Source organism: Bubalus bubalis, chromosome 9 (genome assembly GCF_019923935.1).
Source record: "Bubalus bubalis isolate 160015118507 breed Murrah chromosome 9, NDDB_SH_1, whole genome shotgun sequence".
NCBI classification, from domain to species: domain Eukaryota; kingdom Metazoa; phylum Chordata; class Mammalia; order Artiodactyla; family Bovidae; genus Bubalus; species Bubalus bubalis.
In genome coordinates this window covers 41,834,454-41,862,298 of record NC_059165.1, presented here as the reverse complement: position 1 = coordinate 41,862,298, position 27,845 = coordinate 41,834,454, and the positions used below count along the sequence as shown (strand labels likewise).

General features: G+C 44.5%; 2 protein-coding genes and 1 long non-coding RNA gene across 6 annotated transcripts in view; 1 reads left to right on the top strand and 2 right to left on the bottom strand.

Annotated features, from left to right (window-relative positions):
• CYFIP2 (cytoplasmic FMR1 interacting protein 2) overlaps positions 1–27,845 on the top strand; it is a 135,101-nt gene that overhangs the window by 58,507 nt on the left and 48,749 nt on the right. For all 4 annotated transcript variants that reach the window (XM_025292335.3, XM_025292334.3, XM_025292336.3 and 1 more), the window contains exons 17-23: positions 684–840; positions 1,362–1,458; positions 4,488–4,564; positions 7,494–7,602; positions 9,659–9,778; positions 15,335–15,534; positions 16,784–16,871. In XM_025292335.3, coding sequence (XP_025148120.1) covers positions 684–840; positions 1,362–1,458; positions 4,488–4,564; positions 7,494–7,602; positions 9,659–9,778; positions 15,335–15,534; positions 16,784–16,871 — 848 coding nt within the window. The remainder of the gene's footprint in view (positions 1–683; positions 841–1,361; positions 1,459–4,487; positions 4,565–7,493; positions 7,603–9,658; positions 9,779–15,334; positions 15,535–16,783; positions 16,872–27,845) is intronic.
• LOC123335023 lies at positions 8,829–12,336 on the bottom strand. The gene is made up of 3 exons (XR_006553244.2): positions 11,755–12,336; positions 9,953–10,074; positions 8,829–9,165 (listed from the first exon to the last, which is right to left on the bottom strand). It is a non-coding gene; the product is annotated as an uncharacterized LOC123335023 (long non-coding RNA).
• On the bottom strand, positions 18,811–21,641 carry FNDC9 (fibronectin type III domain containing 9). Its single transcript, XM_006075871.4, has 2 exons — positions 21,504–21,641; positions 18,811–19,501 (listed from the first exon to the last, which is right to left on the bottom strand). The coding sequence occupies exon 2, from the start codon at positions 19,492–19,494 to the stop codon at positions 18,811–18,813; it is 684 nt and encodes a 227-aa protein (XP_006075933.2). The 5' UTR covers positions 19,495–19,501; positions 21,504–21,641.

The window sequence follows — 27,845 nt, the reverse complement described above, 5'->3', positions numbered from 1 at the left end:
TCAGCATCAGTCCTTCCAGTGAATATTCAAGGTTGATTTCCTTTTGGATTGACTGGTTTGATCTCCTTGCAGTCCAAGGGACTCTCAAGAGAGTAGTCTAGGAAGGGACTTTGAGGCCTCTGAGCAGTAAGGAATCCAGAATTATCACTAGGAGGGATCATGGGGCCTCAGTCCAGTCAGAAGCGGACACCTGTAGATCTGCCTTGACACAACAAAGACACTCTGACACTTAGATGTCATGTTTTCAGGATGGTTTTGTAAAGACATGATGGAAATTATAGGGACATCTAAATCTCAAGCATCACTGCCCACCCCCCAGCCTCCACACTGCTGGGAGAACAAATGCTGTCTTCTTTTTTTTTTTTTTTCTTGGCCACACCTTACAGTTTATGGGATTCTAGTTCCCCAGCCAGGGATTGAACCCATGCCCTCAACAGTGAAAGTAAAAAATCCTAACCACTGGACCACCAAGGAATTCCCCAAACACTTTCTTCGCAATAGATGTTAGGCTGGCCTTCAGGTCCAGGAGAGCAAGGTCTACTAATGGAGTTGTATTCTTGAGTACCTGCTCTGTACCTAGTACAATGAAAGAAGAATAAAAGATATTTTTTAAAAAAAAGTCAGAACTAAGATCTTCTGGTGCTTCCGACGTATAACCCAAACTCTTTCCCTCATGCTTCTAGAAGCCCTGCAGCAGTGTTGTGACCTCTCCCAGCTCTGGTTCAGAGAATTCTTCCTGGAGTTGACCATGGGCCGGCGAATCCAGTTCCCCATCGAGATGTCCATGCCATGGATTCTAACAGACCATATCTTGGAAACCAAAGAACCTTCCATGATGGAGTAAGAGGCAGGGTTGGGCCAGCAAGGAGGTTCCCAGGGTGGTGGTGGAGGGCAGTTTGCTAGCCATAGAGCCCTGTTCTTTCTAGAACTTTCCAGATGAGGCACTGTATCCCACCCAGTGTCAGGTCACCACCACATGTGACTCAGCCTTGCAGAAAGGCTCAGAAGTCTACCAGCCTGACTGCCTTTCCCTGGCTTTGTCAGCCTCATCCCAACCGTGTTGGTAAAATGATCATCTCTAAAAATCGGGACACTGATGTCCTTAATAGATACCCAATTGCTTTTAGTCCCAGACTGATTTTTTCAGGCCTCGCATCATGAACTTTGATCTCTGTGGGCAGACTGTAAAATAAGTCATTTCCTAAGTAGAGCCTAGAAACATCATAGCATGCTGAAAGCGCCTCTTTTTCCTAATACTGAATCTGTTCACCCAACCGTGCATGTTTCCTGAGCAAGTTTAAGTCTGCCTGTCTTGAGAGAGATCATTAGTAAGCTACTGGCCATTGTTTTTCCTTCCTCAGGTATGTCCTCTACCCTTTGGATCTGTACAACGACAGCGCCTATTATGCTCTGACCAAGTTTAAAAAGCAGTTCCTGTATGATGAGATCGAAGCCGAGGCAAGTGACTGCTTTTCCTTTTGTTCCCACAATCATGCTCCTAGAGTCTGGACTCCTCAGATCTCTAACCACTGGCCCAAAGTGGAGTGTCTGTCTGTTTGAGCTGTGATAACAAAATACCACAGATTATGGGGCTTAAACATTACAGATATGTATTTCTCACAGTTCAGGAGGCTAGAAGTCTTAGGGTAGCAGCAGAGTCAGGGAGGGCCCGCTTCTGGGTCCCAGACTTCTCGCGGTATCCTCATGGGGTGGCCAGGGCCAGGAACCTCTCTGGGGTCTCTTTTGTAAGAGCACTGATGCCATTCATGAAGGTTCCATCCTCATGACCTCACCACTCCTAATTCCATCACTTTTAGGGGTTAAGATTTCAGCACATGAATTTAGGGGGACACAAACATTCAGACCGTAGTATGGGATATCAATGACTTGCTTTGGAGACTGATCTTTATAAACATTGTGATAATCAAAAGGGACCTAGTGGAAGGGGAGGATGGTCTTTCTTTTTCAGATGATTAATAATAGCAAAGATAGATAGAACTACTTGGGTAAAATTAATTTTCTAATAGGTCTTTTACAGTTGGATTCATTGGTGATAACAACAACAACAGTAATACTACCAAGAATTCACTGGTGGTCTAGTGGTTAAGACTATATTCTTCCACCACAGCGGGTGTGGGTTTGATTCCTGGTCACAAAACTAATATCCTACATGCCATGCAGCACAACCAAAAAAAAAGAAAGAAAAACAGTAATTCTAGCTATCAATTGCTATATTTATACCATTTACAAGGTACAAAGCACTTTATGGAAGTTTTAGATAATCTTTATAATGATTTAAAGAAGTATGTTCTACTGCCTAGTTTAGAGTATTCAAGTATCATTGCCCCAATATCACATAGTTTACAGAGTTTCATTCTAGTACTGGTAGGACTGAAATAGCCTTCTTCTCATGTGTGAAGCTGTTGAATTGTCGTTTAATGGCTTTATTTTTGTAATGGTCAGCAAAGGCTAGGATACAGTGCAGTAACAAACAATCACAAATTCTTAGTAGTTTGAGACCAAAGTTTCATTTCTCTTTTATGGGTTGACTAAGAGCTCTCTTCCACGTAGTCTTTAGTCTGGAACCCATCTGGAATATTCACTAGTTGCCATGGCAGGGAGATGTGTCAGGGTGAATTTACACTCTGATACTTAAAGCTTCCAGCTGGAAGTGACACATGTCATTGATCAAAGCAAGTCACTTGGTTATGCTTGCTTTCAAAGAGGAGTCAGAAGGTGCAGTCCTACCACAGGCCAGCAAGGAGCAGAAACAGGAGATCAACAGCACTAAGGACTACCAAATATCTCAGTTTTGTCATCTGGAAATTGGAATGAGTCTCCACTCCACTTAAGTATGTGGAGTTATATAAACATAGAATGATACCAATTGTCATTATAAGATTTTCAACTGTAAGGTACAAATATAAGATATTCTTATTTATAAAGGACAGATGTGAATATTTTAAGATAAGCATTACTACCAAATTAGTTTGAAAGTTTATATATTTCAAAGAAAAGCTAGTAGAGATGCTGCTTTCTTTCTGACTCTTTCAATTGCTGTGGGAGTTGAGAACCTTGGTGGAGCCCAATGCAAATCTGTCCTCTTTGTCTTCTGAGCAGTACACAAACTTGGGAAGAAAGGTTCCAGTAGACAAGTTAATTGGTTGCATCTCAGCTTTGACAAGTCCATTTTTTGATAAGATTTTAATCATGTTCTCTAACAGGCTGAAAACAAAAAAAATCTAGAGTGTCCTGTATACAAGTGACGTTTAAAAACTAAATGGAAAGAAAGCATACAGCCCAGCCCTGGGTAACACAGGTGGCCATGAAGCAGAAGTGTCAATTGTCCACCTTTCTTTTCCCATCCTCAGACTCTGTTTTGAACCTGGAAAGGCCTATGCATGGATACCCAAGCTCTGTCTCCCACCCCTGCCCTCAAACAATGGCCATTTGGTCAACCCTGGGCCCTAGGGGTATATACATCTGCAGTGCAGTCCACCCCCAGGGATGGACCCAGGGAAAAGAGCACACAGACCCTAGAAGGGGCTTGGGCCATTTGGGCAAGAATATTCAAAGCTGGTTCTAGAAAGGGAGCAGGAGTTGCACACCCCCACCTGGACCGTATGGATTCTTTGCCTGTAGGAGGTCCCCCGGGTACCCTTGAAGCTCAAAGTCCAGGGCAGAGGGCTTGGTTACTCACATACGTTGTTTTTATGTTCAAAATAGTATTTATGGTATAAAATAAAAGATATGAAAGCTCTTCTGATAAAGAGCCTCATGGAGCTGGGAGTTTGGTGCTAAAAGGATGGAAGATTAATCACCTAAATACATTCTGTTGCTACAAAGTTATCCCATTATTACCCTGAAACTACCACAGCCCATCTCTTTAACATCCCACCTTTGGCCGTTCCCTGCTCTTGCCATCATTGGAGAATTTGGCTTCAATCCTCTGTGTCTGGTGTGAACTTTCTTCTCACCTGAGCATCACATTCTGCCACCAACATGCTAAAACACTGAAAAGGCAAGATGGTCTCTTCCTCACCAAAGATATTTAAGCAAACTTTTTAAAGAGGAGGTTTTTAAATTTTTAATAACCATCAACTTCTTTCTTTGCAAAGCAAGGTAAAATTAAAATGAAAGGAAAAGAAAAGAAAGTCTGTTAGGAGATGGGGAGACTGATATGTTAATTACAGGATGTGGGCAGGTACCTGGTAACAGCCTCCAGGTGGCCAGTGGGGAGGGCAATTCCTCAACAGCGTTTTGAATCTTGCCTTCTCTGTGCCTGGTTGAGGACCTTGAGAGCAAGGGACCAGATTTCCCAAACGCACTTGGCCACAGAATCTTCTTTTCTTTTTTCTTTCCTTCAGAGCATCTTGTTCCTTCTCACACTTTCAGGCAGTCCTACAGCACTGCCCTCTTCAGATGCTGAAGTTTCTCTAATAAAGTGGGACAGACACCAGTGACATTTCCTGCTTCCTCTTCACCAGGTGAACCTGTGTTTTGATCAGTTTGTCTACAAGCTGGCGGACCAGATCTTTGCCTACTACAAAGCCATGGCCGGCAGGTATGAGAGCTCAGCACTGTGGCACCAAACCTTCCTAAGATTGCCACCTGGAAGGCCAGATCCTCTGTTACCAAACCTCCCTTCTTCTTTAGCACCTAAGGAAATCTGAATGATTCCATTAGCCTGGATTGGGTGCTAGCAAGTAGAAGAAAGAAAAATAGGCAGATATGGGGCTAGACCTCACAGAGCTTACAGTGTAGTGAGAAAAATAGACATTAATAAAAACTATTGAATGCACAGTGATGAGGGAGATTCCTGTGAAAGAAAATGTATTGGGAATATATAACAGTTAAACCTGAACCAGTCTTAAGGGTGGGTAACTGGAAGGGCTATCCTGAGAAGGTAACATTTGAGTTTACATCTGAAGTGAATAGGAGTTGGTTGAGTTAAACTAGATAAAGAGTAGAATGGAAAACTGCAGGCAAAACAAACCACTGTGCAAAGTCCCTTTGGTGAAAGCATAATATTAATAGCATGCATACCTCGTAGGGTGGTTGAAAGGTTTAATTAAAATTAGTACATGTAAATATCTCATTCACAGACCACAGAGGGGTGGGCTACGTGGCAAAGCTGGGCAGGTAGGCAGGGCCCAGGCCCTGTGGTCTTATAGGCATTTATCCTAAGAGAAGTGGAGCACCATGGGGTGATTTCCAAAGTATGACAGTGACCTGATTTGATTTTTATTTTTATAAGTTTGATGTTTTAAAACATTAAAATGTAGGGAATGGATTGGAGGTGAGCAAATGTGGGAGTGTGAAGGTCAAACAGGAGACCAGGGAAGGAGTCCAGGTGTGTCAGGTCTCACAGGCTCATTGGTGTTGTCAGTATGGGCTGATTTAGACCCCTGAGATTTCCCGGGTTCAAGGAACCCATAATAGTGCTGCCAGCAGAAACCTGTCTCTATATATATAGTTACATACATATATGTATCTATATATAGGGTAGTTCTCTTTTTTATTGGAAATCCAAATGTACAAACCAGAAATCTCAAGGATTGTTACATTTTTCAACAGTTAAAGACTTGCTTCCTTTTGCTTTCAACAACTTGAGTTTCTCTGATGTATTTCAGTCAAGAGTTGGTGTGGTGATGGTTTAGTTGCTAAGTCGAGTCTGACTCTTGCGACCCCATCAACTATAGCCTGCCAGGCTCCTCTGTCCATGGGATTTCCCAGGCAAGAATACTGGAGTGGGTTGCCATTTCCTTCTCCAGGGGATCTTCCCAATCGAGGAATCGAACCCACGTTTCCTGCCTTGGCAGGTGGATTCTTTACTGCTGAGCCACCAGGGCTCCCCAAGAGTTGGTGTACAGGTACACAAGTGTCTGTTAACACAGAGTGTGCATTAAATGAAATAATGACTCTTAATGATGGAAACTATAGAAAGCATATACTTAGGGTTTCAGGGAAGCATAGAGAGTGCAGCCTTTCACAAAGGAATGACTTGACAAGCATCTGGATTGGATTGAATTGTATGTGGTCCTATCAGAGAGCTGGGCTTCCAGTTTCTCCGAGATAATTCCAGTTATCTTCAAAATATGCTGGTCCATTGTCTGTGTAAACAAACTCAGACTTGTCAAATCCTGAGTCCTCTATATATTTAGTTTGCAAAATATCCTTATCTAAAAGAGGAATCTTGGTCTATATCCCTTCTTATAAGACCTGTGGTTTGTCAAAAATGCAGGAAGTTGGGGGAGATTGTGAGAAGTTGGAAGAGTCAGAGAGAAAGCGCCAGAGGGACAGAATGATCTAGATCACTGCTGTCCATCAGAAATATAATGTAGGCACAAGTGTAATTTTAGCAGTCATATTTTTTAAATTAACAATACTACATTATATAACCTATGATATCTAAAATATTACAATTTCAACATGTAATAAGTGAAAATTATTAAAGAGATAGTTTTTGTTGTTTTTTCTTAAGTCTTCAACACCTCGTGTGTATTATATACTAATAGTACATCTCAGCTTGGACCCACCATGTTTCAGATTCTTGGGGGCTCACCTGGTGGGTGGCTGCTGTGTTAGACAGTGTAGATTTAGATGATGTCACTTTCCTGCTTAAAACCTTTCAGTGGCTTCAATTACACTGAGGAAACATTTACTCTCTTTACCGTGGCTTGTATCATCCCACAAGGCTCTGGCCCCTAGACTAACATTGTAAATTCATTTTTGCACTATGCTCTTCAGCACACCCCACCCCTTATCTACACCTTTCCTTTTTCTCAACGTACCAAGCTAATCATGCCTGAAAGATTCTTCCTCCAAATCTTTCCATTTTCAGCATTTAGGTTTCTGTCCAACAGGACCTCTTTAGAGAGACTTTTCATGATAACACCAAATGATCCTGTTTTGTTATTATCAGAGCACTTATTGCTCTGCAATCCATGACTCAGTGTGAAAGATAATAATAGAACATCTAATTCATAGGGTTGTTGTGAGATTAAAAATGACTATGCATATGTCTATATGCATGCCTGGTGAATAGTAAATACTATGCAGGTTTTTACTATTGTCTAACATTACTTTATTCCTCTGCTTATTTATTTATTATCAGTCTCTTTTCACTAGAACCCAAGCTGCACAAGGACGGGAACTTTGAATCCTTGGTACCTAGACTGTTTTCCTGGGCTATACTAAGCAGGCACTCAATTGCTTTTATGGTAAAAAAAAATAAGAGGAAAAAAGCAGCTCAACTTCTATGTTGCCCGTCTTTAACATAGAAATTTCATTTCACCTGTTGAGCTTTTCCGGCTGAAAGAATTTAAAGAACTTTGCTCTACAGCAGAAAAAAATAATAATATTTAAAATGTATAACAGAGTGCTTTATAAGTAGAACCTATGGTTCAAAATACATATGGCTGAGTGACTGAACTCCATTCACTGTCATGTTTACTGGTTTACTGGCCTTATTTCACTTTTATCCTTTCCAGCGTCCTGTTGGATAAACGTTTTAGGGCCGAATGTAAGAATTATGGAGTCATCATTCCATACCCACCATCCAACCGCTATGAAACACTGTTGAAACAGAGACACGTTCAGGTATGGAGCCAGGTGGAATGGGAGGGAGAAAGGGGCTGTGATGTTAGCCTAGAGATCAGAAATCAGGACCATGTATCATCTGCCCTGAGTATTGCCCTGTGTGGGCTACTGAGCATAGGGATAATCCAGCCTCAGAATCTTACCAAGAGGCATTGGGCTTCCTTTGGGTCAAGTTCTAGGCTTCTCAGCCCATCTGCTGCTCACCTCAGTTGAATAGGGGCCACCAGAGCCTTTGAACGCCCATCGTGAAATGCATATCAACTCTGAATATTCCCTGGAAGGACAGATGCTGAAGCTGAAGCTCCAATACTTTGGCCATCTGATATGAAGAGCTGACTTGCTGGAAAAGACCCTGATGCTGGGAAAGATTTAAGGCAGAAGGAGAAGGGGTTGGCAGAGGATGATAGAAGGCATCACAACTCAATGGACATGAATTTGAGCAAACCCCAGGAGACTGTGGAGGACAGAGAAGCCTGACGTGCTATAGTCCATGGGGGTCATGAAGAGTCAAACACGACTTAGCGACTGAACAACAACGTGAACTTCAGCCCACCTCCTTCAGTCGGGACTGATGTTCAGAAATGGGGAAGTCTGTCCCTGACTTTCCCATTATGGTATAGAGTTAGTCTCTGTTACAGTTTGACCCATGATATAGACGAAATGCTGCCAGGAGCTCAGAAACATATCCCTGGTTAACAATGTTCATGGGAGCCAGGCAGACAAAATGAGAGATGCTTTAGCAGATCTTAAATCCTACTACTAAGCCCTGTCAGTCACAGGCAGTGAAATGAACATCACGCTGTGATTTCTGTGTGCTTATCCTGTGGTTCACATATTCCTGGTGAAGACTTGGGTAAATGGGAGCAGGGCCGAGGCTGAGGAAATGCCCTGGATAGAGAGGAGAGGAATTGCCCTGAAAAACCTGGGAAGTCCCACTGCTCTGAAAAATCCATGCTCGAAGAATCGTAAGAGGAAAAAGCATTTGCCCATCTGTCAACATCGAAGGTTCCATGAGAGCTTCTCCTTCAGCCTCTCAGAAGATTCCATTACCAGTGCAGCTAGAATTAGCCACAGGATGTTAATCCTGAGGGCTTTGTGTGTGCAGAAGATGGCTCTAAGGAGCCTTAGTCAATTAGTAGAAAATCTCTCCCAAAAGGGAAGCAGAAAAAATAAAATAGTTGAGACGAATCCTTAGGCACATAGCAAAGTGCAGTGCACACAGCAGGTACTCAATAAATGTTTATTGCTGTCTACATAGCATCTGTAGTCATGCCCACATGAACCCCAGTGGAAATTAGCCTGAGCTATATTTTCCATCCTGTAATCAGCCCTTCTCCTCGTGCTTTTAAATTTATCCTCATAAAGGTACACAGTAGGCCCTTCCTTGGGTTGGGGAGGCTGGGGCACCCTGGTGACTCTGAACCGCATGATAGGATGGATGCAGGAAGAACCTCAGGGTGAGATTCAGGATGTCAGCATTGCATGGGCTGCCAGAGCTTATCACAAGCCTCTTCCTGCAGTCTGAATGCACCGTATTTTTCTTCAGCTTTTTATATTTTAAACCTACAGGATAGTTGAAACAATAAGACAGTGAATACACATGTGTACTTTATAGCCAGATTCATGATTATTCATGTTTAATCATATTTGCTTCACTTTATTTTTCTCATGTATATATTATTTCTCATACAGTAAATGTACTTTATGAATTTATAGAATATATAATTTATAAAAACATTTATATGTAAGTAATGTATTAAAATATATATTTTAATATACATAATTTTTCTTAGCCATTTGAGAGGAAGTTGCAGACATCATAACACTTTACCCCTGATACCTCAGCTCATATCTCCTAAGAACAAGGATATCCTCTTCTCATCCAAATAGTACTATCATACTCAGGAAATTTAACAATACTGTTTTCTGCATAGATTCCCTATTTGTCTTGGTCATGTTCTTTATATTTTTAGGACAATTTACTAAATCAGTGCATTGCATTTAGTTGTCATGTGCCTGTGTAAAATTTAAGTAACTTTCTCTCTCTTCCATGCAGCTGTTGGGTAGATCCATTGACTTGAACAGACTCATTACCCAGCGCATCTCTGCTGCCATGTATAAATCCTTGGACCAGGCCATTAGCCGCTTTGAGAGTGAGGACCTGACCTCAATCGTGGTAAGAGATGGAGGCCCTTGGGAGTTCTGCTGTGGGACTCCTCAAACTAGAAGCCTTGTTGGGGAGTTGTTGGTAGCCTGGTACTGAGCTGGTTAAAGAGACGCGATGAGTCTCTTTCTCATCTGAATGAGCAGGGCAAAAAGAATGACTTAAAAGGAATGAGAAAAATTTTACCTTCCTGATTGCCTGGAGAGAGGGAGTGGAGGGAGGTCTTGAAATCTCTGGAGATGGCCTATCCCGGGACATAGCTTCTCATCCTTTAGGATTCTACAGATACAGCAAGTAGCTAGATGGTCCTGAGAAAGGAGGGAAGATTTCACAATGGGGTCGGCTTCATTGGTGTGCAGTAGGTTAGAGCCCAGAGAGGCTGTTGACTGGTTTAATGCTCCATTGTCACCATCTTGGAATTTACAATCATTTTCTAATGAAAGCCCCCACCTTTTCATTTTGTGTTGGGACTTGGAAATTGTATAGTTGTTCCTGATGCACAAGTATGGAACCGGCGTGCACTCTTCCTTTATTAATCAGCTATTTGAACTACTGTCTGCTAATTCTCTTCAAGAATTAGAATAAACTTGGTTGGTCAGTCTTTAGGTGATGAAAGGAAGATTTTAAAACTTCAAGAGCAGATACATAGAAGGAATGAGAGAAATAGAAAATCACCATTAGAACACCAGACTAATAATGGTTGCAGGCAAGATCCAGTAATAGACACTGAAATTAGTGGGCAGAGCTTTGAGAAGAATATTTTGATTCCCTTTATTCAGAAGTGTCCAGAGTATTCAAATTTATAGAGACAGAAAATGGAATGGTAGTTGCCAGGAAATAGGGAGTTAGTATTTAATGGGTGCAGAGGTTCAGTTGAGGAAGACTAAAAAGTTCTGGAGGTGGACGTTGGTGATGGTTGCAAAACTACATGAATGTACTTAGTGCCACAGAACTGTACATTTTAAAATGGTTAAAATGGTGAATTTTATGTTATGTGTATTTTACCAGAATTTTTTAATTAGTCACAAAAAAAAAACAAAAAAACTTTGAGAAGAATCAGGATAATTGCCTAGTCTCAAACTATCTCCTTCAAGATACTTACTAATTCCAAAGGGAAGAATAATAACTTTACAGTGAGGAAACCTGGGAGGCATCCTCTTAACCAAGCACGAAGGTTAGTATCACCAGTTAGAAAATATATTCATGTATCCCCTGAATTGGCTTCCCTGGTGGCTCAGACGGTAAAGAATCTGCCTGCAATGCTGGAGACCTGGGTTCGATACCTGGTTTGGCATGGAACCCACTCCACTATTCTTGCCAGGAGAATCCCCATGGACAGAGGAGCCTGGCGGGCCACAGTCCATGGGGTCATAAAGAGTTGGACACAACTGAGTGACTAAGCATAGCACAGCACACAGCCCCTGAATATGTATGCATAATGAAAAATACATAATCTCAATCTAATTGTGATTATATATCTAAATCGAATGGCTTTCAAAAATGAACAATGCTTTTCAAAAGCACCCAGAACATAAAAGACAAAGGGAAAACTAAAAACTATTAGAGATTTGAAAAGACAAAGAGACATGACCACTCAGAGAAATGTGGGATAAGACTTTCACGGAAAAACTGGTGAAATTTGAATAAGGTCTGTCATTTAGTTCATAGAATTGTATCAATGATAGTTTCCAACTTTAGGCAATTATACTATGATTATGTAAGAGGTTAACATTGGACAAACTAGGTCAGGAATGTGCAGGAGGTCTACAGTAACAGCTTTTCTGTAAGTCTAAAGTTATTTCAAAATAAAAGATATTTTTTAATGGACAAAGCAGTTTTTAAAAAAAGGATTAAGAACTAGAATTCTAGCATCAGAAAGACCTTGGGGTCCCAGTTCTGGCCTCGCCACTTACTAGCTGGGTGATCTTGGGTGAGTCACTTATCTTGTATAAAAACCTGTAGTACATGGAGGAAACATTAGAACCCACCTCATAGCCGTGTTCAAGGATGAAATGAGATACTGCCTGGAAAGAGCTTTGCATAGTCCCTTCCACTTTATGAAAATAGCTTATGAAGAAAGAGAGGAATATAGAAATTTTGAGCTGCCACAACTAAGACCCAGTGCAGCCAAATAAATAAAATGAATATTAAAAAAAAAAAAAAGAAAAGAAATTTTGAGCTGCAAATGAGGCACTCTCAGGGTAGATTCTCAGCAGCATTTCCTAAGAGGACTTGACCCAGCTGCCCCAGCTCTGTCCTGGGTCACGGACTTTGAGAGACTGTGATACAGCACAAGTTCTTCTAGGAGATCTACTTTAAGACATGGGGTGTTTTTTTGCCAAATGTTAGCAGTGATTATGTCCAAGAGGTGGGATTTTTGCTTTTCTCTTCGTTGTTTTTCTGTATCTTGTAGTTTTCCAGAAATGAATGAGCATACCCTATGGAAAAACTGGTTTTAGTGTGTGGCGGGGTGTCCACGGCCTCTTCCCAGTCCTTGAAAGGCACTGAATGTTCTTTTAGCCAGGAACAAAATCAAAACAAGCAGTGAAAGCCTGAGTTTATCAGGTGAGGGCCACAGCCGCCAAGAGAGTAGCCCCAGTCCCTGAAGCCCATGAAGAGGAGAGCCAGGGATGCTGTCTCCTGGGGCGTCGGGAGGCCCCCACTGCCTTGGCTGAGAAGCTTCTGCCTCTTCTGAGAAACAGAAAGGAATGTGTTCCCCTCAGCCCTTCCCTCCGCCTTGATGCCCAGCTGGGAGGATTGTAGCGATTTCATCAGTTAGTCGCCCTCCTCCTCTGCAGCTGAGCAAATAGATTCTCGAAGGGATCTGATGCCAGAGTTGAGAGCTGGCAGCCTGCAGTCTGTGTTTTGTTTAGGCTGCAGAGCATATTTGAAAATTTGAGCCAACATTTAACATTTGGTAGAATTCGAATAAAACTGCAGAAACCCCGGCAACGTCAGACCTGCCTTCACAGATAGCAACAATTGCCTAGACACCCCCATCAGCTGAGCTGTGCTCTCTTGGGCTTGCCACAGGCCTGGTGCACTTCCTTCATGGGATGACCTAGTGCCTGAGTTTGAGATCCCTTTTCTCTTGGCCCAGGCCACAGAGAAGGTGAAAGGCCAAGTGTGCTGACACCCGGGATTTCTGGGTTCCCATGGAAAGCTCTTTCCTCTTCCTCACATAAGTAGCCTATCGGGTGTTTTGTTTCCCCACTGCTGCTCCTCTGTGTTGCCCCCCAGTAAACCGGCTTTACTCTGCAGAGCTGACCTCCACTCTGAAGGCACATAGACCGCCCTTGGGGCCTTCTAAACCTCTGTGCCTTGATGCACTGAGCCCTGCACCCCCCGCAGGCAAGTGCCCTCTTAGGACTGAAAGGCTGGAAGAAACAGCTCATGCAAAACACCATTTGTATTGCGTAATAAAAACTCCCGTGGCATGGCGGAGGAAGTGGGCCTGCATTTCGAGCATCCCCATGTCAGCAGTTGAGAGCTCTCTTCTTCAGTCTCTGATGTGCATTTGTGAGGCCATTGAAATCACAGAATGGAAACTGTTTCCCAGTTTCTCATCTGCAGCTGTCTTCATGGTAACAGGGCACCCCCATGTGCTACGGATACTTAGTGATCTTAGAAATAAACTCATCCACATTCATCGCATTTATTTATTTACTTACTTACCCATCCTAAGTGACTAGGAACAAAGATGCCATCTGGCTAGCCAGGCCCCTGAAGATGGAAGCAGACAGCTGCTGATTCTGTATTTCTACCCTTCGTATGTTTCACAGTGCACAATCACTGGAAACTTATTCTTCCAACTACTGTTCCAGAACTGAAATCCAGACTTTGGCCTTTTCCAAGAGATCAGAGGCTCTGCCATCACTTACCCCATTCCAATGCAGTAACAAACAATTGGATGCCATGACATAGCTGCTCCACCTTTATCCGGCAGTGGCTCTCCACTTTGCCATGGACAGCCCAGCCCAGGCTCCCTCCTGCCCCAGCTTATCTCACTCCAGCCAGTTAAGTCTGCAAACTTTGATCCAGTATTTTGCCCCCAATTTAGAGCCACCGAATCTGAATTTCAGAGAGATGAAGCTCCAAGATTAGAAGTGTGGTCTGGTTCCACCACACTGTGGACCCCAACCAGAGTCAGAGGGGTTCTGTGTCTGATGAGAATAAAACTGAATCCCTGATGCAAGGCTTCCTTCTGTGACTGTAAACAGTTGGGCTCCATGTCCCAGGTCTTATAGCTGGCCCTCTGACTGCCCCAGCTCCTGGCCACACTCTGGGGAACAGCCACTGCCTATGTCCTTTTAGCTTTTATGTTGTAAAGCCATCTTTACTGTTCAAAGGACTTTCTCAGTAATTGCTTATTTATTCCAGGCAGCTGCATCCAAGGACCAAATACACATGATTTGATTAGAAGACCTGGAAGCACATCCTAAACCTTGTTCTATATTCCCCTATGACCTTGTATCGAGTGAGTTATTTCTCCCTCTGAGCCTCAGTCTACCCCTCCATGAAACAGGCAGTCATACCCATCACAAAAGATGGCTTAACCACTGCAATATAAGAGTGTTCCAGAGCATTATAGGGAGAAGACGATGGCACCCCACTCCAGTACTCTTGCCTGGAAAATCCCATGGACGGAGGGCCTGGTAGGCTGCAGTCCATGGGGTCGCTAGGAGTCAGACATGACTGGGCGACTTCACTTTCACTTTCATGCATTGGAGAAGGAAATGGCAACCCACTCCAGTGTTCTTGCCTGGAGAATCCCAGGGACGGCGGGGCCTGGTGGGATGCCATCTATGGGGTCGCACAGAGTCGGACACGACTGAAGCGACTTAGCAGCAGCATAGTATATGACAGTTAAGAATGTGAACGTCAGAGCCCAGCTTCCTGGATTTGAAGCCAAGTTACTGCACTTCTTAAAGCCTATTTTCTATATATATGTATAAAATAAGAACAGCCATGATGCTGACCTTATAAGGGGGTTTTGAGCATTAAGTGAGTTGACACATATTAAGTGCTTAGAATACTCCTTGGCATGTATTAGGTTGAATCGTAAGAAATTTCTAATGTTGGATGGTGTTTGACATAAGAAATTAGTAGTCTCACATGGACCAACCTAGTGTTAAGTACTTACCAGGTGGTAGCTCTTTTGCTTGCTTTCTGCAGGATGGAGATAGACCCTCAGTCATAGATGGACAGTCACAATTTTCTTTTACTTTACTTGCGTCACTCAGGTACAGGCGTTTTCCTTACCAGCATAGAAACTGGAAAGCAAGTAGTTGTGCTTTTCTCCCCAAGGGAGTGCAGACAAGGGATCTGCATGTGACCTGTGGTCCCCTTCTGGGTACAGGCATGCATTTTCCCTTGGCATGGTCTGGCACTTCCTTCACTCAAGGGAATGTTGCCACGTAGTACTGCAGGAGTCCTAGTCCCCATACCAGCAGTTACGAGGTTGTCTGAGGGGCTCTTGCCTGCACGAAAGGCATCTGGCAGGTATAGCAGTACTGGTGTGCAAGGCACGTATGCAAGTCCTCAGCAGCTTCGGGCTCTCTCGGGCAGGAGCTGGAGTGGCTGCTGGAGATCAACCGGCTCACGCACCGGCTGCTGTGTAAACACATGACCCTGGACAGCTTCGACGCCATGTTTCGGGAGGCCAACCACAATGTGTCCGCCCCCTACGGCCGAATCACCCTGCATGTCTTCTGGGAGCTCAACTTCGACTTCCTCCCCAACTACTGCTATAATGGCTCCACTAACCGGTAAGGGGGTCTCAGTGCAGAGGCCTGGGGGTGCGGGGGTGCGTGTGCGCTAAGTCACTTCCATGTTTGTGACCCTATGGACTGTAGCTCTCCGGGCTCCTCTGTCCATGGGTTTATCCAGGCAAGGATACTGGAGTGGGTTGCCATGCCTTCCTCCAGGGGATCTTCCCCACCCAGGGATCGAACCCTCATCTCTTATATCTCCTTAATTGGCAGGTAGCTTCTTTACCACTAGCTCCACCTGGGGGCAGGGGCAGAAGCAGCCAACTCTCTCCTTCAGAGGAAGCTCTCTCAGTATCATCAGGGCCTGGCTCATGGCTAGCTTTGAATAAGTATGTGCCAGATGCAGGAAAGGGCCTGGGAAGAGTCCACATTCTTAGCAAGATGGCCTTCCAGTTCTCTAAAGATCTGGGACTTTCAATCCTCTTGAGCAGAGATCTGCCAACTCCAGCCCACAAGTCATCTCTAGTTGTCAACTGTTTTTGTTCAACCCATGAGCTAAAAATGGTATTGATATTTTTAAATGGCTGGGGAAACCAAAATCCAAAGAAGAATTATAATTTGGTGACAAGTGGAAATTATTTGACATTCACAAAGTTTATTGAAATTCTGCCATCCGTGCTCATTCATTTACAGTTGTTTATGGGCGCTCTCGTGCTACAGCAGAACTGAGTCGTTGCAACAGAGACCATCTGGCTTGCAAAGCTGAACATATTTGCTATCTGGGGCTTTATAGAAAGAGTTTGCAGCACCCTACTCTTGAGGAAACCAAACTGGGTGAAGGGCCCTGGAAAAGGCTGTGCTCAGGCTCAACCCATTCTCAGCTTTCTTGACCACTGTTCTCAGCAGCTGTAAGCCCAGAGTCAAGCCTGTGAACCTGGACTACTGTGTTCCCATTTGTTCTTTGCGACCCCATGGACTGTAGCCCACCAGGCTCGTCTGTCCTTGGGGATTCTCTAGGCAAGAATACTGGAGTGGGTAGCCATACCCTCCTCCAGGGTCTTCCCAACCCAGGGATTGAACCCAGGTCTCCCGCATTGCAGGCAGATTCTTTAACCATCTGAGCCACCAGGGTGCCCTTATGAAAAGGAGACAGGGGTTAAATGGGAGTTTGTCACAAGAAGTGTATAGGCAACCGCCTAAGAAACAGTGTGGTTGCCCCTGGTCAGGAAGGGCTCCCACTCTGTAATCCGTGAAGAATAATATTAGGACCCAGTTAACTCCTGCCCCATCTCTTTTCTCCTACTAGTTTTGTCCGAACTGCCATTCCTTTCACCCAAGAACCGCAGAGAGATAAACCTGCCAACGTCCAGCCTTATTACCTCTATGGGTCCAAGGTGAGTGGTCTTGCCTGTGTCCTACTTCTGAGAGGACTAGTGAGCAAAAGCAAATAGAAAAGTGTTCCCGAATCAGAAAGGCAAGAAGTGTGGAGATAAAGAGGCAGCAGTGAGGTCCAGGCAGAAACAATTATGAATATATTCATCTTTATTTGTTCACAACTAGCAAGACTGGGGGTGAGCGCAGACCTGGCGGGGCTGGGTTCTGGGTGGGAATGGGGAAACAGGTGAGAGGGTCTCCTTGTCTTGGCGTCACATCTCCTCCTGTTCTCGGTTGATTCACTGTCATATCGTCCTGCAATTCTGGGATTTTGTGCTCCATAACTCTGAGGGATTTGCAGCCAGGAAGCAGTTGGGAAGGTGGAACTTTGAAGGAAATCCCAGATGGCCAAAACTACCTCTGAGAGGTCTCGTCCTGTCTCTTTGCTGCTTGGATCACAATGCCGATCCTGACACAGGCAGTGTCTGTTCTGGACCTCAGTCCTTTGCCAGTCGTTAAACAGACATTGCTTAAGCCCTAGAACATGCTAGGCAGGGTCTCCATGCTGGAGATTTAGCAGAGACTGAAGCAGACGCATCTCCACCCTCCTCCAGTTCTGTTTCCACCCTGGGGGGTGAGCACAGGGGATCACCCTTCACACAGATTCACCAACACCTTGACGTATGTAGGAGATTGTCTCTTAGCCTGCAGGTTTGTGTGGGAGAATGCCATGGAAAGAGTGCAGAAACAGCTAAAAAGCCTAGGTTCTTTTTTGTGACGGATGAAAACTGGCCACCTCTGACACCATTTTTCACAACATAAGCACAGATGGACTTAGAAGAAGTGACTGGATAAGTGTAACCTGGTTAGACAAGGTGCTCCTCTAGGTATGGGAGCCCTAGTTTGGGAAGGTAAGGAATAAAGATGAGTGCCCATCACTCGGGCCTGAAGGTGGGAAGCTGGGGCTTAGAAAGTCTTAGGCTGATGCTGAGAGAGAGCAGGTGTCTCCTCCAGAGCAGCCAGTCTGGTCAAGGCTGCTCTCTCAAGGCACCCTTCCAGACAGCCTTGTGGACAGTTGACAGGCATGGCATGAATCAACAGTGGCTCACAAAGGGACTCCCTTTTCTATTCTCTTTTAAACCTTGATGATGATATCAAGGAGCAAGTCTTGAGTTGGTGTCAAAATGTCTTTAATAGCTCTCCAACAATTGCTAATCTACCTTTTTATCAAAGAGAGCAGGCCCTGAGCTTAGAGTCCTTAGACAGTAATAGTATCCAAGTCAAATTTAATATGATTTTGTTTTCATTCTGCTTATTAGGTCTCTTTTCTTCTATTTATTATAGCAGAAGTGTGCTGGCTTTTCATTTGGGGAATAACATGGGCTTCCTTTTAAAATAAGTTTTTTAAATGACTCAATATAAAGAAAATGCATTGTTAATAATAGTACGGATAGTCTATGGGTTAAAAAAAAGTGAAGACGGGGTACAAGTTGTGTGTAATTGGCTGAATTAGAGTATTTTGGTGTGCACTGCTGTAACAGTAAAGGAGCCTAGACATTTGCCTCAGCTGACTGAAAGTGTAACTAAAGAGCCTATCTTCAATTAACAATTTCCTTGAAGTGTGTTTTATTTCAGTCATGTCAGTTTCCATTTCTAACCCATAATATACTCATGGTTGTTTTAATTTTAAAATAATGCTTTTATTTTCTAACTGAGCCCTGCTGCTCTAGATGGACCCTCCTAAGAGATGGCATCTTCCTCCCCTTGCCCACCATGGGGGTATGTGTTTTCCAGCTTGAAAGGCTTTGTCAAAGGGCACTCATCCAACCAAGTAGTTCACAAGAGCTCAGTCATTTGAGGGAAGATGAGTGGGTAGTCTACAGATGCATTTTTACAGGAGACCTATTGCATGGAGTCCTTTAAGCTACATGAGGTGGGCTGCTTCCTCCCCACCTCTCACTACCCAAAACGAGGCAATGCAGCCTGACCACCTCCCTCCCTCTGCAAGGCACCCGCATCGGGGACATGCTGGCCGGCTTCCACTGCTGCAGCTTCAGCTTCTGGTTCTGCATCTTCTCCAGAGTTTTTGTGTGGCAGCTCCACCAGGGGGAGCCCCTGCAGGCCTTCCTCCCCCTGACCTAGCCCCGGGGCCTCCTCTGGCCATCTCACCAGCCCATTGGCTTCCTCCATGTGGCCCGCTCTGTAAGACCATCGAGGTTCGTGGCACCGGATGCACCAGAACTGGAGGCAGATGAAGGCTAAGACTGCCGTGAAGCAGGCCAGCAGAATGGCCATCAGCACCCAGAGCGAGATCTGGGGGTCCACCAGGGAGCTTCCAGCGGCAAGTGGAGTCTTATCCAGGGTGTGGAACATGGTGCAGTAGTGCCTGTAGGGAAAGAGAATCTTCTTGCAGCTGATGCACAGGAAGTAGAGTGTGGAAGGGGTGAGGTGTTCCAGCACCAAGGAGCTGATTGTTCGAGGCACCTTCTCCTCGTGATGGAAGCTGTAGCGAAGATAGCCAGAGAAGATGCTGTTCCAATTGGGCCTATACATAATATGGTAATAGTCCTCCAGGCAGGGCTCCGAGGACGACCAGGAAATGATGGCTCCCGTATAAGAAACGTTCCCAACCTTGATGTTCATCACGATTCTGAAACCAGAATCAAAGTCAAGAGTGACATGTCCTCATTTAAGTGTTGATTTATGATAATCACAGCCACTGTGCATTGAGTATTCAACATGGAGACTAATATTGCCCCCGTTTAACAGACTGAGAGATGGAGGCCAAGAGGTGACAATACTCAGCTGGGCATAGCTGAGGAATGGCAGAACCGCAGTTCAGATCAGGGCCATCTCATGCCAAAGCCAGGGGCTTGCAGGCCTAGAAAAGATGCACCCAGATCCCCCAGCCCCATGCTGCCCTGTCTCAGAATCCTTAAATACAACATGGTTCCCAGACCTTAAAAAAAAAAAGGAAGAGAGGGAAGAAAAAGGAATGAAGGAGAAGCAAGCACAGCCTCAGGGTCCCTGTGTTAGTCACCATGGGCCTGTGACCTCCAAAATTTCCCTCTAGACCTCCTGTTTCTGCCCCAAGTGCTGTGAGTTCATTCATCTAGAACGTTCTGGCCACTGTGTTTTTAGCCTCGCAGTTCTGTTGCCCGTGGCGAGAGGCGCTTTGCATCAGTCACTCAGGGACAGCTCATTTCTCCCCAAAGCCTCTGATTGTGTCCTGTCCATTTGTTTGCTTTTTTCAAAGCAGAATTACCCAGGAAATTAGTTTCGCAGGTCAAGATAATCAGCTCCAAATACCAGCAGAGCTGCTCCTATTTGATACTGCTGGTTCTGTGACTGTTAACAGTGGTAATCACCAGCCACAGTTAGCGAGCAGTTGCTATGTCACAGGTCATGCTAGAAGCTCAACATACCGTAACAAATATGCTTTATTCATCACAACCTCTGAACTAGATTCCCATTTTACAGACGAGCAATCTAAGAGAAGCCATTATCTAACAAGACCTGAAGCCACATAACCTCTGGATTTCCAGGTTTAGTAGTAGAATGTTATCACAAAATGAGGTGCTGGTACTAAGACTGGGTTGCTGCTTTTTCCAACACATCAAATGATCTCTCTTCTGACTGCCTCCCTCTCACTTTGGTAAGGGTTCGTCATCTTCAAGCTTTTTAGTTTCTTTTTAATTCTGTGTATTTGGGAGAATTCAGTTCTTCTCCGCTGAATTGCCCTTGAGCCAAAATTCCAGAGACAGCCATACTCAACCTGTGTATGTTCATAGATAGGTATCACCCAGCCCAGTCTTCTGCCCCTACTCTCTCTTATGAAAGACAGAGGTTTCATTTCTGATTGCAGCAGCATAGTAAAAAAAAACAAAAACAAAAAACAGTTGATCAGATTTTAACCTGAATTGGATACTAAGCCAGACTGGTCCTCATGAGCTGCTTTCTCTCCTCCCTGCCTCCCTCCAACCTCCTATTCTCATGCCCTTGCTCCTAGAGGAAGTAAGGTGCAGAAAGGTGCCCAGCAGTAAGTTATCTTCAGTGCTTGATTTTCTTATCTAAAGATGACAGTAAACTATAATGCTCAGGAAGAGGAATGAGTTCCTTGCCATTTGGCTTGAAATGTTTTCCCAGAAAAATGGGGAATTAAAGGGACGAGGCAGGGGTGCTCAGATCCCTCCAGGAAGAGAGTCTTTTGCAGAGGACACTGAGTACCTGTGCTCCCTCCGTGGGTCTCCTTCTCATACACACCCGTCTACCCCATCCCAATACCTGCCACGTCTCTACGCATATACTTCCGACCACAATGAAAAGAGCTTAATTCATTACTTGTGCTACAGAAGCAATAGCCCTCGTAAACCCTTCCATCAGGAGTGATTGGGAATCCTGTTTCTTGTCATGAATCTCTCACATCTGCACTGGCTGTCTTTGCAGACTGAGTTTTCTACAGCAGACATTTTAAAAAGCTTTCTGTCAAGATGTGGCATTTTAGGATTAGATGTCTCCCTGTATTTGTTCTTCTGTCTCTCAATCCCCCCTATTTTTAGCTACTAATATTACCATTGCCTGAATCTCCTCCAAGCAGAGTATGAAAAGAAAAGCCATTTCCATTCCCAAGAAGAGCCATGTATGCCCCTTACCTGATGCTTGCAGTGATCCGGTTGTTAGGCACCCCTCAGAGTCAGAGTGGATCAGAGCCCAAGGATGCTGCCTTCTCCCCTCCTCTGCTCTGGGCTCTCTGGGCTCTCCTTGATGTCTCTCTCACCACTGTCTGAGTAATTGTACTGTCGCCCCCAACGCTCACATTATTCATTTCTTCAGATCAGCATCATTCACCATGGCAACCAGCAGGCATCTGTACGCACGATGTTTCAGTCTGGAAAGGCTTCTGCTCATTGAGAGGAGCTCTGATTCCTTCAGCCGAAAAAAAGGCAAACAGTCCTCTCCATGTTGATCCTCAGAATGAAACTAATTCCTCAAAGGCCCCTAAATTATCTCTCTAATAAGCTAGTTATCATTTTTATCCCTCATCCAGACCTTCTTTGGACAGTGGTTTCAAAGGCGAAGATGCCATTCTCTGTTTTCCCACAAGTAAAGATATGATTACCTCCTCATCCCCTCCCAACCCAACCCACCGCCACTCCACCTCTGCGTCCTCTTATTTCTTTATTCTTGTCTCCTGAGGCTTTACCTAGTTACATGACATTGGTCAAAATGCTTTTATTCTCTGGGCCTCAGTTCATCATCTGTAAGGCTAATGGCTTGGGCTGGATCCAGATATCAGATAGAAAACATGAGTACCACCCCTGCCCCAGTCCTGAGCCCATGTGAGGCATGCTTGCTAAACCATCAGGACACTTGTCCTGAGTTGGTTTGAGTGTTCCCCACCCCGACCCCACCAAATTCAGGTCTGCCTAGAACCTCAGAATGTGACCTTTGTTGGAAGTTGAGACTTTGTGGATTTAATTAGTTAAGGACCTAGATGTGTTATCACCCTGGATTTAGGGTGATTCCAGTGATTGGTGTCTTTATAAGAGAAAGGAAAGGGGGAGTTATGCACAGAGAGAGGCAAAGGACAGAAGCCCATTGAAACGATGCTGCCAGAAGCCAGGAGGAACTGGAAGATGCAAGGAAGCGTTCTCCCCTGGAGCTTTCAGAGGGAGCACAGCCCTGTCGGCCCCTTGATTTCAGGCCTCCGGAACTGTGAGCGATTAAATTCCTAATGTTTGAAGCCATCGTGTTTCTGGTAATTTGCTACAGCAGCCCTTGCTCAGATGGATCTAGGCCTGAATCATATAACACAATAATAAAACACAAGCTAGGTGTTTTTAAAAAGTCATCTTTTTTCTTCTTGGTTTTTGGCCAAAGTATCCAAGTGAACCCATGAAGGTCTCCTTTTGATTCACATCAGTGATACTCAAAAAGTTATAAAAGCTGCCCAGTGAGTCACAGACCCTGCCCAGTCCAAGGGTCTCTGTGAGACGTGGGGTGTCGGGATGCCGGGTGTCCATCAATTAGACACTTGCTCTGTGCTTCCTGTGACATTCAGTCTTCCCAGGTGTCTGGCTGGAATCTGCTGTGATGCGTGCTAACGGTGAGTCCCTGCAGAGCATCGCAGTGTCCTCCTCAGATAGGCCAGTGCAGTAGTCTGCAGATGCCTTTTGAAAAGGTTATTTTGAGAAGAATAAAAATACCAGAGTTAGGGGACCTGTGGAGTGACAAGATGAAGCTCAAGCCTTTGCCACCAAAAACGAGAATTTATTTTTAATGCTCCTGGATGGCATTTTTCACACTGAGCTTTTTATTTGAGAAGCTGAGACACTGGGAGAATGTGCGGTCTAGATGTCCTCTTGGTTCACAGATCCCGAGAGAAGAAAAGATTTCCCCAGGCCGGGGGACTGATGAGTGGCAGAGCCAAGAGGGGAGTCCGGGTCCAAGGAACCCTGACTCCAAAGCCAGGGCTCATCCTGCTGCCTTGGCTCGTCACCATTCACCAGCAGCACCCAGAGCACCCAGTGAGCCCTTGTAGGTAGACAGGTCACATGGGCACCCTTGACTCAGAAGATCGCACCCAGCCAAGCTCCTCACTGTCTCCACCTTCGGGGTAAAGTCATCCTTCTGCAGTCACCCGAACGGTGGCCTCTTCAGCTGTCAGGCCTGGGGGCCTCTGGCTGGTTTACACCAGCAGTAAGTCACTGCAGAGGAAACCAGCCAAAAGCGGGGTCCCTGCTCCCTCTCTGAAGGTGGCAGTGAAGGGATAGTTGCGAGGGCATGCCCTGGCCCCAAAACTGATTGCCACCCGGAAGCTGAAGACCCCAGGCTGGGTTCAAATCCTGCCTCTAAGGCCTTGGAAAAATTTTATGACTGTCCTAGGCCTTGGTTAACTCTTCTGTAAAAGGGAAATATTAATACAACCTGCTTGATGATGTTGGAGCAGTGAGATGAACCCATCTCTGTAGTGCTGGGCTTAGGAATAGTGAGTAAGTGAGTGAGTGAAGTTGCTCAGTCGTGTCCGACTCTTTGTGACCCCATGGCTCTTATTATTTAGAAGACAAGGTCCGTGGACACAAGCCATTGCCTAAGTTGGCTGTAGCTTCATCCAGAGGCTGTGATGGACAAGATGTGCCATCTGCATGATGCTTCCTTCCCTCTTTCTCCCCTTAAAACAGCTATATTTTAAAAATGTGTTAAAAAGTATCAAAAAGTTCAAAGACAGTAGTCAAACACAAACTGCTCAGAAATAACCACTGAGAACATTTTGGTGTGTTTTACATGTTTTTTCTCATTTTACCCATGGGGAACTCTTTGAGGTAGGTCCTCTTACCATCATTGTATAAAGGGAGAAACTGAGGCTTAGAGGGATTAACTGACTTGACAAGTATCACAAAGCTAGGCGGTGGCAGAGCAGGTCCCTGCACTGAGGTCTGTTGGTCCAGACACCAAGCTCCCAACCGGCCTCTTTGATGCCGATCTCCACTTTGGGCCGATCTTTAGTCAGTAGTGGTCAACAGTAGCTCATTGCCTTGTGGTTGACTTCTCTGAGAGCTGGGGACAGGACTTTGCAGTTTGGTGGATTCCAGGGTGATGGGAACAGGCAAGGAACTAAAAGATCTCAGAGGGAATATCCGGTCACCTGAAAGTAGCAGGTAGAAGCAGGGAGAAAATCAGCTACATTTGAGAAATACAGTCCACAGGTGTTTCCTCTTCCGGAGTCTGGAGTCCAGGTTCCCCTGCCTAAGAGCTGTGTCACTTAGGGTTGTGTTCAGTTCAGTTCAGTTCAGTCGCTCAGTCGTGTCCAACTCTTTGCGACCCCATGAATCGCAGCACGCCAGGCTTCCCTGTCCATCACCAACTCCTGGAATTCACTCAAACTCACGTCCATCGAGTCGGTGATGCCATCCAGCCATCTCAGCCTCTGTCATCCCCTTCTCTTCCTGCCCCCAATCTCTCCCAGCATCAGCGTCTTTTCCAATGAGTCAACTCTTCGCATGAGGTGGCCAAAGTACTGGAGTTTCAGCTTTAGCATCATTCCTTCCAAAGAACACCCAGGACCGATCTCCTTTAGAATGGACTGGTTGGATCTCCTTGCAGTCCAAGGGACTCTCAAGAGTCTTCTCCAACACCACAGTTCAAAAGCATCAATTCTTCGGTGCTCAGCTTTCTTCACAGTCCAACTCTCACATCCATACATGACCAGTGGAAAATCCATAACCTTGACTAGATGGACATTTTTTGGCAAAGTAATGTCTCTGCTTTTGAATATGCTATCTAGGTTGGTCTTGAAGAAAGTAGGGAAAACCACTAGACCATTCAGGTATGACCTAAGTCAAATCCCTTATGATTATACAGTGGAAGTGAGAAATAGATTTAAGAGACTAGATCTGCTAGAGTGCCTGATGAACTATGGACAGAGGTTCGTGACACTTAGGGTTAGGGTTAATATTAAATGTAAAAAACCTTTAGCAACTGGTCACCAAAATTAGTATATGGGTCAAAACATTAAAAAAAAAAGTTATTCTCTAAGTGAATTGTAGAGTTCTATCATAAAACAGCCTCCCAAGTGATATAGATTGTGGCACAAATCATTTCTTAAATTATACCAATAACTTCTCAATTGTGTTTTGGTCTTTGGAGATTGGTGGTGTGATCTTTGTTTGATTTGGTTGTTGGTGTCTAAACAGTGCCCCAGTGTGAGCCCTGATTTGACCTCAGGGAAATTCATTCTATGCTTGCAGTGCCTCTCCATGAAGCCATAGTCCTTGGGGTCTAGAAACCAGGGCTTTGCTGCAGCAGGCTGGGTGCATCTCAGCCTGCTCCATACCTGGGCGCCAGCACTTCACATGGGGCCCGAGCAGGGGAATCTGCCTTGGCCCCACAACACCATCAGCAGCGCCACCCAACTTCCTGCCCCTACCCTGCTATCTTATCTCTGTGGCACCTCTCCCAGGCTATACAACATTATTTATCCCCCAGTCCAGAAGAATTTTGTTATTTTGGCAGTTGGTAGATATGGCAGAATATCATCTTGTATTTCACTGCAGGAGAGTCACTTCACTTCACTTGGGCTTTCTGACTTTCCTTAAGGTTTTTTTTTGGTTGCACTGAGTCTTCATTGCTGTGCATGGGCTTTCTCTAGTTGCGACGAGTGGGGACTACTCTTCATTGCAGTGCATGGCGTTCTCATTGCAGTGGCTTCTCTTGTTGCAGAGCATGGGCTCTAGAGCATGCCGGCTTCAGTAGTTGTGGCTCATGAGCTTAGTTGACCTGAGTCATGAGGAATCTTCCCAGACCAGGAATTGAACTCGTGTCCCCTGCATTGGCAGGTGGATGCTTTTTTTTCTTTTTTTTTAAATGACACACACATATTATTTATTGCAACATTATTGGACAGTATTTCTCAAAGAAAATCAAGTGATGATAACATAGATAATCAAGATAAATATCATTTGATAGATAATAAGCAAACAGGTGATCATGTATATATACTCTAGGAAAAGGAAATTAGGGAAAATACTCTTAAAAGTGAATATGAAGTGTAAGATTTTATATATTTTAATATTTATTAAGCATAGGAAGAAGATGAAATCTCTTTTTACTATTGTCTGTTTTTTAGTTTATATTTATTTTTAGTTGATTGATTGCTTTGCAATATTAGTTTGATTTCTGCCATACATCAATATGAATTAGCCATAGGTGTACATATGTCTGCTCCCTTTTGAACCTCCCTCACACCTCCCACCCATTCCCACCCCTTTAGGTTGTTACCGAGCCCTGGTTGAGTTCCCTGAGTCATACAGCAGATTCCCATTGGCTGTCTATTTACATATGTTAGTGTATATGCTTCCATGCTACTCTCTCCATTCATCTCACCCTCTCCTTCTTCTCCCCGGCCCTTGTCCATAAGTCTGTTCTCTATGTCTGCATCTCCACTGCTGCCCTGCAAATAGGCTGATCAGAAGCATCTTTCTAGATTCCATAGATATGCATTAATATACAATATTTGTTTTTCTCTGACTTACTTCACTCTGTATAATAGGCTCTAGGTCCATCTACCTCACTAGAACTGATTCAAATGTGTTCCTTTTATGGCTGAGTAATATTCCATTGTGTATATGTACCACAACTTCTTTATCCATTCATCTGTTGATGGACATCTAGGTTGCTTCCATGTCCTAGCTATTGTAAATAGTGCTGGCAGGCAGGTTCTTAACCACTGGACCACCAGGGAAGTCCTTCATTTGGGCTTTTATCCTCTGCTAAATGGGGATGATTGTACCTGCATTACCTGGTCTTAAAGGCTGCTTATGGTCCCCAGAGATACCAGATCCTAATCCTAGACCTGGAAATGTTGCTTTATTTGGGAAAATGGCTTTGCAGATATGCTCAGGTAAAGAATCTTGAGATGGAAGTATTATCCTGGTTTATCAGGACAAGTCCTAAAGGCCATCACTAGGGTCCTCATAATAGAGAGGCAGAGGAAGGCTACACACACAGAAGAGAAGGCCAGATCTCAGCAGAAGGATTTGAAGATTGCCATTAGTGATGCAGCCACCACCCAAGGAATGCTGGCAGCCACCAGAGCTGGAAGAGGCAACGAACGGATTCTTGCCTCAAGCATCTAACGGGAGTGTGGCTGTGCTGATTTTGACATTGGCCCAGTGATACTGATTTTGGGTTATGACTTCCAGACCTATGAGAATAAACTTCTGTTGTTTTAAGCCATAAGATTTATGGTAATTTGTTACAGCAGCCATGGAGAAACAAATACAAATGGACAATTACAAGGGAATTATGTAAAAACATTCATGAACAGGGAACTATGATACACTTGTGTATCATCTTATGAGTACAGAATTTTTAAAAAGCAGCATCATTGGTTTCCTCCAAAAAACTTTTGGCAACTCTAGATATTGTCGTGTTGATAGGGTATCTCAGAACAGGAGGGTTTGGTTCCTGTTCTCCCTCTTGCCTTCTCCAAAAGA